The 18,949-nt window shown below is 44.1% G+C and overlaps 1 protein-coding gene across 6 annotated transcripts in view; it reads left to right on the top strand.

Annotated features, from left to right (window-relative positions):
• Positions 1–18,949, top strand: part of LOC133452483 (partitioning defective 3 homolog) — a 288,942-nt gene that overhangs the window by 42,538 nt on the left and 227,455 nt on the right. For all 6 annotated transcript variants that reach the window (XM_061731820.1, XM_061731823.1, XM_061731821.1 and 3 more), the window contains exon 2: positions 12,264–12,365. In XM_061731820.1, the coding sequence (XP_061587804.1) occupies positions 12,264–12,365 (102 nt within the window). The remainder of the gene's footprint in view (positions 1–12,263; positions 12,366–18,949) is intronic.

The raw sequence follows: 18,949 nt of genomic DNA on the forward strand, positions 1-18,949 counted from the left end.
GGGAGAGGGTTCGTGCCCGGCCCTGGTGACCAGCATTATCATGGACACCACAGAGAACTTGACGTTTGAGGCTATCTGGCACAATGAATTGGAAGAGCTTCTTATTGAGCCTGAGATCCTTCTTCACTCTGTACAGGACTCCATCTCGGACCCGTAACTTCTTCCAGTGTCTGAGGAGCTTGTTGACACAGCCAGGTTCAGATGCTGTCTCCCGTCTTGTGGCTCTCTTATGCCGCTGCACATAGAACATGACTCTGCTTATCGTGGAATCCTGCTCCTGAAGACTCAAGAGCTGACTCTGGGGAATAACTGTGGAAGGGTCTTCTCCAGGCAACTGTGGCAAAGGTGGGCCATTACCGAGCAGTCTGGTCATGCCACTGTCACCATGTGCAATCAGCACTGCCGACACCTCCTCAGGGCTGATGGAACCTTCTCCAGTTCGAGAGACAGCTTCAACATCGGAATCAGATGATCTCGGCTCTACATCCCGAACAGCCTGACAGTTGTTTGTCAGCCGGAAGGCATCCTGTACTGTACCCCTAACAACACCATTGACTTCATCCAACAATGCGATGTAAGGCTCTTTCATCAGACGGTGACTGATACAAGACTGAACAAATGGCTCGCGGCTGAGCGCATCGGCAACAACGTTCTTAACACCTGGGACATACTTAAGATCGAAGTCGAATGCCGCTAGCTTAGCCACCCATCTTTGTTCACATGCATCCAAGCGGGGCTTTGTCAGGATATAGGACAGCGGATTGTTATCTGTCCAGGCAGTAAAGTGTCTCCCCTTCAGCCAATGACCAAACTTGTCACAAACGGCCCACTTTAACGCCAGGAATTCCAGCCTGTGCGCTGGGTAGTTCATCTGTGACCGGGACAGTGTCTTGCTGGCGAAGGCGACAGGTCGTGCAACAGTCTCACCTTGTGGGACTTGAGACAGGACTGCACCAATCCCGTCGAATGATGCATCAACAGACAGAATGAAAGGTTCACTGAAGTCAGGATGGGTTAACGTGACACAATTGGCTAGCTCACTTTTCAGAGTCTGGAATGAGTCCTTGCACGCAGAAGTCCAGTCGCTTGCTGTAAGCACCGGTGGAGCAGATAATCGTTTCTTGGCCTTCCTGCCCTTCATGGTCTTACGCTGCACCTGTCGCCCAGAGAGGAGCTTGAACAAGGGCTTAGCTTTCGCAGAGCAATCAGCAATGAAGTGCTGGTAATAGAAAATCAGGCCCAAGAAGGACTTTATCTTCTTCCAGGAAGGAGTTACACCGTCATCTTCCATCAGGTCAGTCTCGCCCACATCCATGATGGCCCTCATCTTGTCAGGGTCTTTCTTCACCCCATCCCCACAGATGACATGTCCCAGAAACTTAACTGATCTCCGCAAGAGATGACACTTCTTTGGTGCTAGCTTGAGCTTATGATTCTTGAGACGGGAGAACACCATATCCAGACGCTCAAGAGCCAGCTGTTCGGTGGGGGCAAAGGTCATCAGATCATCCAGATAACAGAGCAAACTAGTGAAGTTCTGATCCCCGAAGATTGACAGCATCATTCGCATAAACGTTGCAGGACTGTTGGACAGACCTTGCGGCATCCTGTTATACTCGTGCAGGCCGAAGGGTGAAGAGAAGGCTGTGTACTTCTTGTGTTCCTCATAGAGTGGTACATTATAGAAACCAGATGTTAAGTCCATGGTAGAGAAGAAAACGTTTCCCCCAAGCGCAGCAAGAGCATCTGCCTGGTGAGGCAGTGGGTGCGCGTCTTTTACTGTCTTCGCATTGAGGCACCTGAAGTCAGTGCAGATGCGGAGACTGCCATCCTTCTTCCACACTAAGACCAGGGGTGACGCAAACTCACTGTGTGATTTCCGGATAATACCCTTTTCCTCCATATCATTGAGGGCTGTTCTCAGCGTTTCGTACTGGCTGGGCGGTACACGGCGATAAGGTAAGCGAAACGGCCTCTCATCCACAAGGCTTATCTTGTGGACAAAACCTGCGGCCTCCCCACAGTCCATCTTGTCTCTCGAGAAAACACTCTCGTAGCTCTCAATAAGTCGCAGCAGTCTGTCTTTCCACAAGTCTGACACCTCACAGGCATTCAGGTCCAGGTCTTGAAGTCCCAGTTTGTTTAAAACATCTTCCACTTGTTCAGGAGACCTCGTTGCCACTGGGTGCTGCGTGACACTCTGCATATTAATAGAGACCTTCTCAGGTGGGGACAACTCCTCAACCGCAACACACGGTGACACATCTGCAATCTTGCTGTTCCTCTTCAGTACCACCGTCTCAGTGCTAGGGTTGATCAGTTTCAGGGGCACCCACCTGTCCCCCCACAGCGGAGATATGACACGGCCCACCAGCACATTCCTGGGCCTGGATCTTGACTGGGTTGCCTCAACAACGACTGTACTCCCCACTGATATGGGTGCAGAAGCAGGCAGCTTGCCCCAAACAAGGTGTTCACACAACGGCTCGAGCATGACACTCTGTCTCAGCTTTACAGTGCCAACCTTGTCTGGCATGGGTCCCCCCTTCCACTTCTCAGTATTGGACAGCAAGGACAAGAACTGGTAGCACTCATCGTTGGCAACGTCAACTGGTGCAGCCAAAAGACTCCAATAGTTATCAGAACCCTTCATCTGACGTATAAGCACCTTAATAGCATTGCTGCCAACGATCATGTCATCTGTTTGCCCTGGAATGACCAATGTTGGGACGAGCAGCTTGAAACCGTAGATGGTCACTTCCAAGTCATAGATTGCTGTGGGAGTGACATGGTGGCCCCCAGCACCAATTACAACAATGTCATCAGCAGGACTTCTCTTAATATCAGGGCGGTGTTCTAAAAGGCGCGCCACAGCAGCCTCACTCAAGGAACATGACATTGAGCCACTGTCAATCATGGCCTTCAGAACAACATCACCAGCAGCACAAACATTGGTATAGAACAAACTGTCAGCCCTTTGAAGCCTGTGTGTCATTTGGAGTATGGCAGTCTTCCCAGAGACTGTGACAGAACAGAGAGAGTCATACATGGATTCCAAATCTTCATCATCACAGTTGGGAGGGTCACGGTCATGATCCACACTGTCCTCCCTTAGGTGTGGACCCATCAGTTTCCCGACTGCTGACTGGAGGTTGGCAATGCATTGTCGGGACAATTACGCCTGGAGTGGTCAGGTGAATAGCATTGGAAGCAGAGTCTATGTTCCCGGCAGTGGGTCAATGCAGAATGTGCAGCATCTCGACAGACAGAACAGGGCATGTTGTTCAAACCGCGAACCCTGGGGAGTCGTGGACCAGACTGCCTGGTTGAACTCGGAACAGGCCCTTGCTGTAGAACCTTCTCCAACATGCCGATAAGGCGGTTCAAGGCATCAGGGTCAGTGGCTTGAGGTTGCTTTGAGCTCTGCCCCTCAGCAGGTAGTACAGGTGGAAGAGCAGTAGCAAGAGCATTCACCGACAACCGCTCCTTGGGAGCCCTGCTAGCCGCTGATGCAGTCTCAGAGTGGTACTCGTTCAGAATATCTTGAACCTCATGTACTGTCCACTTGTTTATCGTCTTGGACCTAAAGGTCAAAGCCAGCTCAGTGGAGGGGCAGTTCTTTATGAACATGCGTGTCACTTCAGTGCTAGGGCTATCTAGTGTCTTGCCTTGCTCCTTCAGGCGTCCAGCGGCTAGGTCGACAGCACGGTTCAGCCTGAGCCAATAGTCAAACGCACCTTCACCCTTCTCAGGAAGTGTGGTGTAGAAGTCCGCCAGTGGGAGGGACGAGCATGGGGCAGAATCAAAGTGCTTCTGCAGAAGGCCATAAATAGCATCAGGGTTGCGGGTGATGTTGATATCACTGTTCCTGGTCCCAAACCTGACAACATCCCTGGCTTTGCCTCTGAGGTGAACAAGGATCTCCTCTGCTTGTTCCTCAGGCTGCAAATTACACCTTTTAATGAAACTCCTCATGAGTTCCTCCCATTCCTGTACAGAAACGGAGTCTGAGCTGTCACCTCTGAAGCAGGGCGGCTCCTTCAGCTTCCGATGGGACACATATTGCAAATGGGAGACATCAAGTGCATTTGTCGCAGAAACATTGGTATGGTTAGGTGGAGGGGCAGCGCCATGCAAGGCAGTACTGGTCAACACATTGGCAGGGGCAGGTGAAGGGGCAGCATTGAGTAAGGGGGTATTGACAGACGGACTGAGGTGAGACATAATGTCCTGTGCTACACGCTGACTGACCTGCTGAATTAATACATCACCCATCTGACTGACAATACTGGCAGCAATGGCATCAGGCGTAGGGGTAGGGACAAGTAAATCTGTACTTTGTCTAGCCGGGTCAAAAGAACCCGTTCCCTGCCTGGCTGTGACAGGGGAAGCTGTTGTCTGGCTAGCTGGGGTAGGGGAACCCGCACCTTGGCTGACTGGGGCACCGGTAACATAAGTACCGGGCTCTGATGCACTCTGGTAACCCGACATAACACCTCTACCCCCCTGAACAGGGCTGTCGAACTGTAAATTCACAGGAGCCATAAGGCCCCTACCTCTACCAACCCCAAAAGGAGTAACAAAAAATCCCCTCTTAGAATAACTCATGTCAAGCACACAATCTCACAAAATAAAATAGAAATGAAACTTCAAAAGGCTTGCACAGATAACTGGTAAAATAAAACAAAAAACTGTCCTCAATCTGAGTTCCTAACCACTTGCACCGTATCAAAACAAAACATCCACCTGACTTCATCAACTGTAGAGGAACAGCAACAGCAGAACAGTCCCGGATCGATCGGTAGCATCCACAGCTCAACAGAAGTCTCGGGTCACGGCACCAATGTGACACCCTCTATCTGTCCTGCCTGCTGTCTCGATCAAGGATTCACAGAAGTCCAGGTTGGAGCAGAAGAGTGTGGTTTATTCACCTGAGTAAACAGTGGGACACACAACCACAGCTCAGACACAGTACAACTTGTGGTCATCTCCCTCAGTATTGAATTTCGCTGTACTCATATAGTGATCGTATAGTGGTTATTTGTTTAAACACAAAGTCTGACAAAAATAGGAAAATAAAATACAAAGCTCCTTTTTAATTAAGTGGAAACAAAGTTAACTTTAGTGCTACCTGTTAAAATAAACGTAAAATTACAGGTAAACCTCTATTCTCCAAGTCTGCATACTTTGCAGACATAACAGCAAAAACAATATTAAACAGTATTGCACATATGCACAGAACATACCTGAGTAAACAGTGGGACACACAACCACAGCTCAGACACAGTACAACTTGTGGTCATCTCCTGTTTGGACACAGCATTCAGAATGTCAGTGGGTTCTAATGTGACAGCCGTTAGCATAACGAGCTAACATGCTAAACGTTTTTTCTACACCATAAAATAAGCAATTACATACAAAACAATACACAACGAATGTTACTGGGTAACATTATGAAAACATGAGTGCATATTTGGTCACTTATATGAAGCATAGATATTTTTAATTAATTTGTTTGTGTCTGAGCAAACAGGAGACCATCTTACCCTCAGTATTGAATTTCGCTGTACTGAGGATTACCCACAATGCAACACAATATCTTCAAAATAAAATACATCAAATACAAACTGAAATCAAATAAAACTAGCTATGGCTGTGTCCCAAGTTTAACATAATTGAACTATAATCAAAGTATTTCTTAACACTGTTACATATATATATATATATATATATATATATATATATATATATATATATATACGTACACACCATACCCACAGTTAGTGATCATTTTGGTTTTCTTGACAAATTCAATAAAGGGCTTACATATACCTTCAAATACATGCTGTTTGGCTTTCAGAATATAAGTAATTCTTTCCAACGGTAGGGTTGATAACATTTGTTTTAACCATTGACTGGTACTTGGTCGATGGGTTCTTTTCCACAGTAGTGCAATACATTTTTTGGCATTTAACAAGCTTAAATCTATAATTGCTTTTTCATATTTACTGAAGTTATGTTTCTCTGGATAAAGGCCCAGCAGGAAAAGTTTAGGATCCAATGATATTGATTTGGAAATTATCTTTTCGATGATGACTCTTATCTCTTCCCAGAATTTAATAATTATTCTACACTGCCAAAGGCAGTGAAATAGTGTTCCTCTATCTTCTGTACATTTTGTGCATATGTCTGGTATATTCGGTTCATATCTATTCAAATCCATTGGTGTCACATACATCCGCATTAACCATTTATATTGTACTATTCTAAGGCGTGCATTTATGGATCCAGATGAGCGTTGGCACGTGCGGCTTCCCACTCTTCCTTGGTAATATCTGTTTGGATGTTTTCCTTCCAGGCCCTTAGCTTATATGTTGAGTTCTCGCTTGAAAATGATATCAACAAATTGTAGATTTCTGATATTGCACCCTTTCTCAGACAATTCTTTGTTACAATTTTTTCTAGTTCTGTGCTACAGGGTTTAGAAAGTACATTGCTTTGATTTATTTTAACATAATTTCTAAGCGGAAGGTACTTGAAGAAATGTTTTCTATTAAGATGATATTTAGCTACTAGTTCTTCAAAGGACATCATATCATCTGAGTTTGTTGTGTATAGATCTTTAATTGTTTTTAGTCCCTTAGTTAACCACAATTTGAATATTGCATCTGTTTAAAAATATTTTACTTAAATTTATTGCAGTGCAGATTTCAGTGGCAGGTACCCCGGTCACGCTGATCTCACCTTGCGAGCCTCAGAACCGGCGCTTCACGGTCATGGTTTGTACGAGGTAAATGATATAAACAAAACAAATTGCATATCCAGTAAATCTTGCTGGGGTTTGCGTGTGGTGTAACCTTCTGTAACACAACTGCACCCTGCTGAATTTGTGCAACTTGAAGAACCAAATCCATTACTTTCTAACAGGAGGCACACTTTTTAGCTGTGGCTGCTGGCCTCTTGTTCGGCCGTCTGTGACGGTGCGACTGAGCGCCCCCCGTTCCCCCTTGTCTGTGGAAAATATAGTGCTGGGCTTTCCCCCCATTGGCATTGGCCTCCTTCCAACTCCGCTGTTGGGAAGATGAGGGCTACACCGGGCGATGGCTCCTCTGATCCAGCTCCAGATCTGTCGTTCATCGTTACGCAAGCGTTTACATGAGGGCCCTCTAGATTAGTGTCATGGGAATCACAATTAGGCCCAGAGCGAGCAGGCGAGGCTAAAAAAAGAAGTGGTTTTATGACTTTTTAGTCTTTATCTGTTTTTCAAATGTAGGCTGAGGCAGACGGAGGGCTGATGAGGGTGTGTGTTGTTTTTCCATCTGTGTCAGGGTTTTAGCTTGTTTACTAGGTGACTTGGTTCCCTGTCTTTGGTTGGTCATGAGGCATTTGCTGCTATTTTTACCAGATGAACTTGGCCCCACAGAATGACACCGACACACTCGCGCGCATTCAAACACGTCCAGGCCCACACACCAATTTACACACTCTTTGATGTGGCCTGTGCTACTACCCTCTGCATCGACTTTATATAGGGAGCCAGTACTTAAAAAGTTCCCACAATCACACATCAGCCGTACCAAATTAAGATTTCAGAGCAGCTTTGAAGAAAAGTGTGAACATCCTTTTTGATTACTTATGTGAAGTTTGTGTTCATGATGTATAAATCAAGCTCTGCAGACTACGAGGGCTGGGTGTTGTTAAAGAGTTCACGATTCAATAGTGATTTTATATTAATTTGAAATGCTTCAATATCAATTCAGTATCATGTATAAATACACAAGGGTACCAGATAATTGTATTTATTTAGTTTCATGCCTTATGAACAGCCATGGTACATCCCATAGTGTGACAGAACATCACACTGCTTTAATGCTGAACTACAGTGCATATACATTAAAATGATGGATTTCAAGAGCAGCCCGAGAAGCTTAATTGAGCACGTGGGCAAAGCAGCCAACATGCAAACACTCGATGAGACTGACGGCAAGCAGCATGTTTGCAGCGTTGCCTTTCTCCACTGACCCCCGTTCATTCATTACCTCCTTCAACAGGTTCGCTATCTTGCTCCCTGTTTGGCTTCTGTGCAGGACTCGAGTCTGCAGAACATTTGACACTCGTACCCACTCGCTAGAAATGAAATGAGAGGTAATGGTTACGTAGGAGTCTGTTGCTCACGACGTCCAGCCATCGCATGTAAGAGCCACCCTCTGTGTCGATTTCAACAACTACAAAACAGTGGCTTTTTCTCTTCGTACAGCTCTGTACGCGACTTCTGTCATGTGTTTGCGGGTTGGTATGGAATATCGTGGTTTGGCTGTGTCTGCCATCTTAAAACCCTTGTTTTAAGGGGAGAGGAGTGGTAGCCTAGTGGTTACAGAGGAGGGCAGGGCTCTGGAGAACCCAGGTTCAACCAAGGTCAACCACTTTGGGCCCCTGAGCAAGGCCCTTAACCCTTACTGCTCCCTGGGTGCTGTGCAAATGGTAGACCACTGCTGATAGTTTGACTAGAATTGCGAGAATACATTTCCCCATAGTGGGATTACTAAGGGAAAAAATGTATTTATTTATTTCGATGACACTCTACGGCCACAGGTCCTTGCATATGAAGACAGGTCGCGCAGATCTGTCCTGTTGCTTCAGTATGTCAGAACCACGTTACCTTTGTCTCTTTCCTGTGTTCCAGGTTTATACAGGAATACGAAAATGAAGCCACACGCTTCTAAGTTGAAAGAGGCTGGCTTAACACTGCTGTACTCATTCCGGTCGCCATATTGTTATGGCCACTGGCCAGGGGGTTGGATCCACTCAGAAGATTGCTGAATCGACATTGATTTGCAGAGAAAATAAATGCAACGCATTCCTGAATCAATATTTCTACCCCCCACCTACAGAGTACAAATGAAATATTTTTATTTGCTGCATGTTGCATGAGTTTTGCTTTTAAATGGGAGAATATCGGAATACAATTCAGATCAACAGATTAAACTGCATATGTGTCGTAAGTAATGAGACAAAACACTGTTTGGCATAAAAGTCAAATCCTTAGGAATGTAAACTGTATGTGAACGTTTTAATGCTGATGGTCCGCAGAAATACCTCGTACATGGGCCATGAATCAGCTCATTTTATCAAATGTATTGCTCTTTTTGGTGATGTCACACTTCATGTATTGGGAAAAAAAAAGTTTGTAGTAGACTCCTCCCAAGGAACAAAATCACTGTTTTTAAAATATATAAAAAAAAGAATAAGAATAATAAAAACTTTTTTTTTTGTCGTTGGAAGATGCAGATCTTTGTGAATGTTGGTTACACCTTCTCTTCTTTTCAACAGTTTTCCGACCTGTGACTTCCCCATTATCTGTGTAGGGGGGTAGTTGGTTACAGGTAGTTTTCACCTTGATCTACATCATCTGAAGAGTTTGATCAGGACGTCACAAAGCACCGCATCTGCCACCCCGGTCTGGCGACAGGAATAGCCAGAAAATACTGATGTAATGGACTAACAGACCTTAAAGTCCTGGTTTTTGTGAAATTTCGTCAAATTAAACAGTGACAAAAACGGAGATATTCTCCTCATTGATACAAAACATTTTTTTCTCATTATTGACATTTGATCTGCCCCCCCTCCCCACACTTAAAGCCGGAGATATACTCTACGCACGTAACCTGCGTAGCCTGCGTAGCCTGCTTTGTGTCTGTTCATGCTCCACTGCGTACGTCGCGTAACACCCGAGTAGAGCCTGTCATACCGATGGTGACCGATAGGGGGCAGTAAGCAGAGCAACAGTTGGAAAAGCTACTTATATTAAGTAGCAGAAGTAGTAGCAGCAGCAGCGGTAGCAGATTAGAAAAACGAACACTTTTACAGGACAATATTGGATGATGTAGGAGATTATAACATCGTGTGAATGTGTATGAGTGTGTATGAATGTTTGTGGTGGTCGGAGGGGCCGTTTGGCGCGATATGGCAGCCACGCTCCCGTCAGTCTGCAGGGCAGCTGAGCTGCGGCTACAAACGGAGCTAACACCGGGGAGAATGTGTGTGAATGAATAATGATCTCTGTAAAGCTCTGGGTGCCTAGAAGGAAGCTAAAGAAAACCATAACATTATTATTATTATTATTACTCTTTTTTTAATGTGTATTACTTATTTATATTACTGTTTTACCCCCTTCCCTGTGTGTGTGTGTGTGTGTGTGTACTTCTGCTACGTGAGTTCCCCCGTTGAGGGAGTAATAATAAAGGACTATTTTATCTTATCTTATTATTATTGCTTATTATCAAAAGTGGATAGTCTTTCCAGACTAATTTATCCAGCATTCTCCTCACCCATCTCAACAAGAATGACGAAACAATAAATCCAGTTAATTTTAGGTTCATATGGAGAAGTAGATGTCAATATATAAGAAAGATTAACATGGTCAAAAAATGTATTGTTCCTAATATGATTCCAAGTCATTCAATAGTATTTTTATTGAAAAACAGAGTATTTAAAATAAAATAAGTCCCGTCAATTGACTCCTGGCTCCCGGCTCCGCTTCCTCCCGGCTCCGGGAGGCACCGAGGCTCGGCGCGTACCTCCGCCGGGGGTCGGTCGCCGGGGGTCGGTCGCCGGGGCTCGGTCGCCGGGGCTCGGTCGCCGGGGGTCGGTCGCCGGGGGTCGGCGGCCGGGGCTCGCCATCCGCGGTACTCCCGGGGACTCTAGTCCCGCAGCACCAGTGAGTATTTTGACCGGAGAGATTATAAAATACCGGACTTCGGCATATTTTACCGGACAACGGAAACCCTGGGGGGAAGTTAAATATTGCATAAATATATGCACGGGGAACTTTCTCCAGGGGAGAGCAGCATAATCGTGCCAGCCGGGATCAGACCGGGAACAGCGATACTAGCGGCCAGAGCGAGAACTGCAGGTCGCGTACGCGTTCAGTGTCTTTTTGAGAACGTGCACGTCGACGCGTCAAATGTACGCAGGATACGCAGGATACGCGAGACGTGACGTCACGCGTATCCTGCGTCTCGCGTACGCGTTCTGAACTGCAAGTATAAACGCGGCTTAAGAGCCTGGTTATCATCCTAGATGGCACTTTATTCTTCCACTCCCACAGCCGTAACATTACCCCGTCTGCATACTTCCACCTACGTAACATGAACCCCCCTCTCATCCTCCAATACCTGATTTTTCTCTTTCACACCCTTGTCGCTTCATGGCTGTTTTATTTCAACTCCCTCCTCTTCGGCCTAACTCACAAATCCCTCCGTAAACTTGAACTGGTTCAGAATTCAGCCCCAAACATCATCACTAGGACTCCCTTTTATCCGTCACCTCAGTCCTACAACAACTCGTCATGGTAACGGGCCGCAGCATGAACCAAATGTAACTGGTGAATCAAAGTTGTGTAGTCAGATTACTGTACAAGTAGAGAAACCACAAACAAGGGTTAAAAGATATTGATATGAGATCAAAAACACACGTGCAGAGCTGCACTCAATCCGTCTTTGTTCCTTCTGCTGCTTGCAACAGAATTTGATTATTATAATAATATTTCGTGTGCTACGAACCTTGAAAGAATTTTCCCATTTAATCGCATTTCCTATTAATGTCTTCAAGATAAAAGTGCTTCTTCAACGGTTTTCCACTCTCTTTTATTGTGACATTTACTTGAGCGGCCCATGTAGAGCACTTTTAACTGCTTTCATGTAACGTATAAATACAGATAATTGGCTGTCTTTTCTTTTTTTTTACATCACTTTTATCTTTGCTTTTATTTCCACTTCTGCTGATCTGTTGTGACCTTTTTGTGTTTTTCATGTCAAAACATTTGGAATGAAAATTGGGCTAGATTTGACGGTAGAAGTGGGTGGGATGCCCGGCAGCCTGTAAACATTAGAGCACTCAGCGGTGATAAATGTCATGTTTAAACGCCTGGTCAGAGTTTTTAAAAGGTAAACCCATGCAAGCTTACGGTTCATGTCTCCTCTTTTTTTTTTCTCTTTCTCCTCCCTCCCCCGGGGCGGCTACTTATGAAATTATTATTATTGAGTGCTTAATTTTTCATGTGGGCTGTCTTTCAAAATGAAATGTCTCACTACTCTGATGCACCGTACATTTGCTCGGTTTTCTTCCTCCCAGCACTCGTCCTCCCTTCTCTCATGTTTTGCAGTCTCCTTTTTGTAAAGTTTAAATCAAAAACTGCTCTATTTTTGGCCTGAAGTGCAATAAGATAAGAAACATCTCTCTTTTGTGTTTTTTTTTATTCCCAGGATGCCAGTTACTGGCTGCAGGTCCACCGATTGGAGCACGGCGATGGAGGAATCCTCGACTTGGACGACGTGCTCTGTGACGTGGCCGACGACAAAGACAGGGTGAGTGATGCTTGGGATGTTTCCAGGCTGGAGCTTGTACTGAGCTTGTATTTTTCGAGGCATTGAGAGCAGTTTTTTGCGTATTAAAGTACTCTTCTCTGTTTCTGGGCTCTCATTTCTGAGACATGATCAGTCAAAGTTCAATACATTGACACTGGTCTTGCAGATGTATTGTGTTTATGAAGTGTGGCTGTCCCCCACTGGTGAAATGTTAATGCTGCTTAGTGGTAATAGTTTATTTAATGATTTTTATGTGATTTTTAGACCTTGACCTTTGCAAACGCTCGGTCAAAGGCGTGACGGTCTCACTTCCTCGCAGTCCGCTTCATCTGCTGCCTTTGGTGCACTTTTAACTGCCTGGGCGTCAAACTGACACGAGAAGCTGACTGATAGCCTGGAGGTCACCGAGTTATGTGCCGCTGTCTCACACAGAGAACAGGCTGAGAGGACTTGCTCTTGCAAACCGAGGTCACAGGTCGGATTTTCAGGCATAACTCTTTGGTTGCTTTGCATTGTAGGACAGGAAGAAGGCGCTGATCTTCTGTTGAAAGTACAGCTTGAGCTTCCTGAAGCTTTCATGGTCCCTGATCGGCTCTGAAGACGAGCTCTGTCAGTGTCACGCAGCAGGCAGTTTTCCACTTTGTGGCTGTTTTCTGAAGCGAAGATCCTCGGTGCCACGGTGTTTCCTGGTTTGCACAGAGGCTGCATGACGTTTCCCGATGCCGTCATGAGTGGTCGGACTCTTTTTGCTTTTTGTTTGGACTTTTCTTGCAGTTTTAACACCACATGGTCATCGTTGTATTGGGAGTAGACCTGCGGCAGGGATCTGCAGAGACCTTTGGAGGGGCAGGTGCTGAAATTTAAAAAAGCGACACGTGGAACACGACTTTAACACTTTCCGACAATAACTTTGTTACATTTGTTACTTTGTCACATTACAATACAAAACACTGTTGTGTTTTGTATTGTAATACCTGCTCTGAACTTCTTAAACCTTTACCCATGATAAATATCCCGTATTATAATAACAAACTAATACTGAAACTAATGGAAAAATACAAAACTAAGTCTGGATACCCACTAATCAAAACTAAACTAATGACAGAAAAACATTACAGATCTGAATCATAACATACATATCATACATACAACATAAATAACTGATACATGTGCTTCCTGCTGTACTCTTTGCTACCCAGCTGGTGATGGATCCACGGCCTTTAGCACCTCACTCCACTCCTTTTTCCTCTCTCTCCACCTCCTCTCCTTACAGGCATGTCTGCACAATTAAATATCCTGATAAATAAAATAAAAATCCGATGCACATGAAACATGTGCCAGCGCACGCACACACACAACTTAATTTAAATTACTTTAAATAAAATCACATGATCTCTAAAACGTTGGGCAAAGAGACCTAGAGAGACGAGCAGGCAGCTGCATTTCTATCCCTCTCTTTGTCAGCGAGCGGCTAATGGCTACTAATTACTAACGGCAATATAAAGATGTTGCGCAGTTGCAAAGAATTGTTGTTGTAGTAAGGCACTTGACTACGTGAAATTCGTCAAGTGCCTTACAACAACACACACAAGTAATTTGTACAAAATGCTACTGCTGCTGATCATCATATAATTTTATTTAGCTGAATTATTATTAATTGTTTAGGGCTGGGGATTGATTCAAATCTTAAGAATCCATTCGATTCCGATTCTTAAGATTCAGAATCGATTATCAACATTTGATTCGATTCTGATATTGATTTGGGTTAGTGTTATTAAAACTTTTTTTTGAGCTGTTGCATGCATTATATGACTGTGTAGTTATGCAACATATTAATACTAGTATTGAGATTAAACAGCAAGTATTGGCAGTTAATGATGCTGTAAGAACCAATCAGCTCCCAGAATGCTGATAGAACTGCTTTCAGAAACATCATGTGGGTCAGAATTATCAAACAGATCCAGGGCAGCAAACAGACGTATGAAATCGTTTTTTTTTTCACGTTACGTTTAAATTTTTTCCATTTTTGGTCTATTTCGGTTTTGAATTTTTAAGAATTTGGTTTTTAGCATTTTATGCAAATGTAACCCCAAGACAGTATATAAAGTAATGAAATATAGACAATTTATGAAATTATAACTGAAAACTTTTATGTTTTCATACCTTTAAACATATTTAAAAGCAAAAACATGGCACCAGTTATTCTCGTGTCCAACGAAACATCATTTTCTGGGCATAAAAAAAAAAAAAAATACCAAAAGTTGTAATGTAATGATGGGGATAAAATAGAAATAGAAATTAAAAAAATAAATAAATAAAAAATCGATCTTTAGACATATGAATTGATTTTTTTGGAATTAATATGAGAATCGATTTAGAATCGGAAAATCGATTTTTTTTTTCAACAAAGGCCTATAATTGTTAGACGATATTGGTGAATGAATGGCATGATAGGTCCACACTTGAAAATGGAAATCTTTTTTTTATAGGACCCCCCTTCCCCTGCTCGTGCATGACCAGTGGTATTTGACTTATATCTTCAGGGATGCAGTGATGAGCTGGAAAGATCAGCTCTGTCGAGGCGAGGGTTTCCCTTCCACCTCTCTCAGCTTTTGTTTATGTGCCTGAGCGTGCATTTTTGCGTGTCACTGAGTGTGTGTGACGGGGTGCGCTCTGTCATCAGTTTGTTTTCACATGAGACATTCTTTCCCTTCCCTGTTCGTCTTTTCACCGCAGCAGAGGAGGGATGCCTTTTATACATGAGAGCTTTCAGCCTCACCGACACAAATCTGAGCTACTTTCTCCACGCTGGCGCCGTCCCATCGTGGAATTAGTGGGTTCTCCTTGTGCTCGCGTGGGTTTCCTCCAGGTGTTCCGGCTTCCTCCCACAATCCCAGAACGTATGCCGGGTTAATTGATGACTCCCACCTGCCTGTAGGCGCGTGTGTGGCTGTCTGCCTGCCTTTGGCCTCCAGCAGAGCCCCGTGACCCTGCAGGAGTGTAAGCAGGTAGCAAATGACTTTTATCTATCTGTAATTTAATTGTTGTAGCAGGTTGGCTCGTTTGTCAAGAAAATCCTGATTCAGAAGTTGATGTGTAAGAAAAATGAAAGGATTGCTGAGCTTCCACTCACGCGGGATCGTTGACGCTGCTCTGCAGTGAACGGGAGCCGAGTGTTGGCAGGGTGGCAGAGCCAGAGGAGCATGGATTGGAAAGTGGGGTTCAAGCCACAGTTCATGGCCTCTGTTGGTCCACATCTGTGTCTGAAGTGAGCGTACGTGCATGAAAGAGGGTCTCAGTGTAACTGGTAGCACGTGCTCCTGGACAAACTGACAGTGCTTTTGCTGTCGAGGATAAATGTCCGTGTTGGTCCGGAGACTCGACCTCAGCAAAGAGCTGCTTCCTCCCGGCAGTCAGTTTTTGTTTGTTCGTCTTCAACCCGGCTGCTTGTGCATTTCTTTCATCACGGCCACCTTTTGTATGTCAAGTTTATCCCCCTGAGCACGCTCAACAACTCCCCCTTGTTTATGTTTATCATTTGTGATGCTGTAAAAGACGAGCGGGTGTGTGGACGGAGGTGTCTGACAGTGAGCCCGGCCTTTAGCGCTCTGGAAGTTGTCTCAACGCAGCACATTTTTATTTTTAAAAAACAACAAAAAAAACATTAATATTGTGCTGAAACTTAAGCATTAGGTGTTGGACCAAACTTGAACCTGGTTTGGTTTAATCTTAATTTAGATTTGACTAAAATATAAAGTGTAAAGGAAAGGAATAATCCTCTCAGTACGTTCTGATCTGCTGCTTCATGTGTTTTGTTGAGGCTCTGGGTCGTAATACCCAAAGAATGAAGTTGAATAGAATTAAAACATCTGCTTTGTTTAGTTTTTTTACATGTCTGTCAATTTTTGACATTTTCAAATTGAGACATTTCCATCTCTTATTAACATTCGACTCGGGCCCCGTTTACACGGAGCAAAAACGGAGGCGTTTTCATGCGTTTTGGCCGTTCGTTTACACGAAAACGCAGCTCAAAGACCCCAAAAACGATCATTTCTGAAAACTCCGGCCAAAGTGGAGATTTTCAAAAACTCAGTTTTCACGTTTGCGTCTAAACGGAGGAAAACGGAGGAAAACGGAGGAAAACGGAAATTTAAGCTTCAGAACGTCACATTATGCACCAGAAACTAACCAGCGTCATGTGAGCGACCTGTGTTTACAATTAGTTTGGCCACCGTCAATATTTTCTTGTATTTTACCTGTTTTATATTCTAAAGTCACACTTAAAAGTAACTCCACTTCTCTGTCACTCCAAACGAAAGACTCTCGTTCCGTCTTGGAAGTAAAGCCTGAATTATGGTCCCGCATTAAATCGACGCAGAGCCTACGGCGTTAGGGTACGCGGCGATGCGCGCCGTACGGTGTGCGTGCGTTGGTGTAACGCGGAACCATAAATCAGCCTTAACTGGAAGTTACACGTGTCATTTGTTGATGTTTTTTTCAGGATTCTGATTGGCTGGCATGACGTTAACAGCGTTTTCATGCGGGTCCGTGTGAACGAGGATATTTTTGAAAACGTAGAGGGGAAAATATCCGTTTTTGTAAATACCCGGCTACGTGTAAACGTGGCCTCAATGACACGCAAGTGCATTTTGAGTACCGGTAATCAAAAACACAGCAGTGGCTCCTGATGTAATCCAGGTTCAGCCTGCTCACCTTTGCAACAATATAAGATTAGTCGTGTGGAGATGTCGCCGCACGTTTTTGTTGCTCCAAACGGTTCATGAAGTCTTCTTTTACTTCAAGTGGATAATTTGACAAAATGTCTTGGTCAAAGCCAGAAAGAAAGATAAAATCTGCTTCTTTACAGTATAACTAATGTGCATAGCAGCTAGTTGACCCTCCAGTGTGGGGGCTGGATCAGTCATGTCCATGCGACACCCCCCAGAGGGGCTTTAGATCTAAATAGCTCTCTTCCCAACTTGCCCTGATTTCTCCCACAGCTGAATTGGATCTTCTCCTACAGATATTCTTGTCTTGTTTTGGGTTGTTTTTGCCAGTAGGGATGGGAGACTGCAATAGCAAGACAAAACTTCCTAGAAGTAATAAATATCAGATGAAGTTGAATTGCACTGTGTATATTTTAAATGTGGTTTGCAAACGTTCCTTTTGTCCCGGTTTGAAGTTGCTGTAAAAATGCTCTGGAAGCAGCTCCTGAGCCACAGATCTCTCAAGCAAACGCTCATCTTTTATTTGCATTTAGCTAAAAAAAAGTTGTATTGGTGCAGATATAAATCTCAAACTGGATCGATCCATTCTCCCGTTCGATGCGATCCGGGATGAGGGAGCATCGAACACGGACGGAGCTGCGAGTGACGCCGCTGAACACGAACGGTGGTCTCTTGGCAGCCGTGACTCATCGGGGCTCTTTCTTCTAACGGGGCTTTTTAAAGACGTGGAGGAATGTCTGGCCTGTCATACAAGGACACATTTATTAGCTCACACTGGAATGAAACTCTCAGGCTGGATGTCGTCCTGGACAGTATAATATCCTACGTTTCAGTACTCCCAGCCTTCCGTTGAAATGGAGTAAAGTGTGCCTCTGCTCTTATGTGGACGGTTGCCAGGAAAAGGGGGATCTTTCTCTCGGACATTGTTTTTCCAGATGCTTTCTTTCCGTCCGTCGCGAGGCTTCTTTCCCCTTTCTCCTTTTATCGGTCCATCTTTTGTATCAAGAGATGAGCCTTTTAAAAGTATACAGACTTCATCTTTAACCTTTTATTAGTCTCTCCCTCCTCAGGAATTCATTTCTGGCAGCCGACTTGGTAACAGTTCGAGTGGCGTTCATCATTCTGAGGTCATGGAAAAATACTTGTTAATGATTGGCTGGCATGTTTAAATTGTGTTAACTGACACCTTAAACACAGCTATGGCCAGACCGTAAGCCTCTAAAGCTCCTCTAAATCAGAGCTGGCCGCGTATTGCGCAGAAGGTAGCTGCAGCATCACCACCTCAACTTTACACTCCAACCCACATTCTTGATGCACATTTAACCCAACGACGCAAGTGGATGGAGGTTGGAGCACCAGCCATCATTTTTTGTTATGAAATAGACCTGATGAAGCACTTTAGGCTGGTGGGAGTATATGAGAATTAGGGATGGGCGGTATGGACTAAAAAATGTATCACGATAATTTCTGGCATTTATCCCGATAACGATAAAAAAAATACCAATTCAACTCCACCTTTTCAACTATAAATCCATCTCGCTCTCAGATCCGCCATGTTTGTTACACAAAAACGTCATCAACGGGATTCATTCTTTCTTTCTTTCTTTCTTTCTTTCTTTCTTTCTTTCTTTCTTTCTTTCTTTCTTTCTTTCTTTCTTTCTTTCTTTCTTTCTTTCTTTCTTTCTTTCTTTCTTTCTTTCTTTCTTTCTTTCTTTCTTTCTTTCTTTCTTTCTTTCTTTCTTTCTTTCTTTCTTTCTTTCTTTCTTTCTTTCTTTCTTTCTTTCTTTCTTTCTTTTCTTTCTTTCTTTCTTTCTTTCTTTCTTTCCTTTCTTTCTTTCTTTCTTTCTTTCTTTCTTT

The sequence above is a fragment of the Cololabis saira genome, chromosome 10 (genome assembly GCF_033807715.1).
Source record: "Cololabis saira isolate AMF1-May2022 chromosome 10, fColSai1.1, whole genome shotgun sequence".
Classification (NCBI taxonomy): Eukaryota; Metazoa; Chordata; class Actinopteri; order Beloniformes; family Belonidae; genus Cololabis; species Cololabis saira.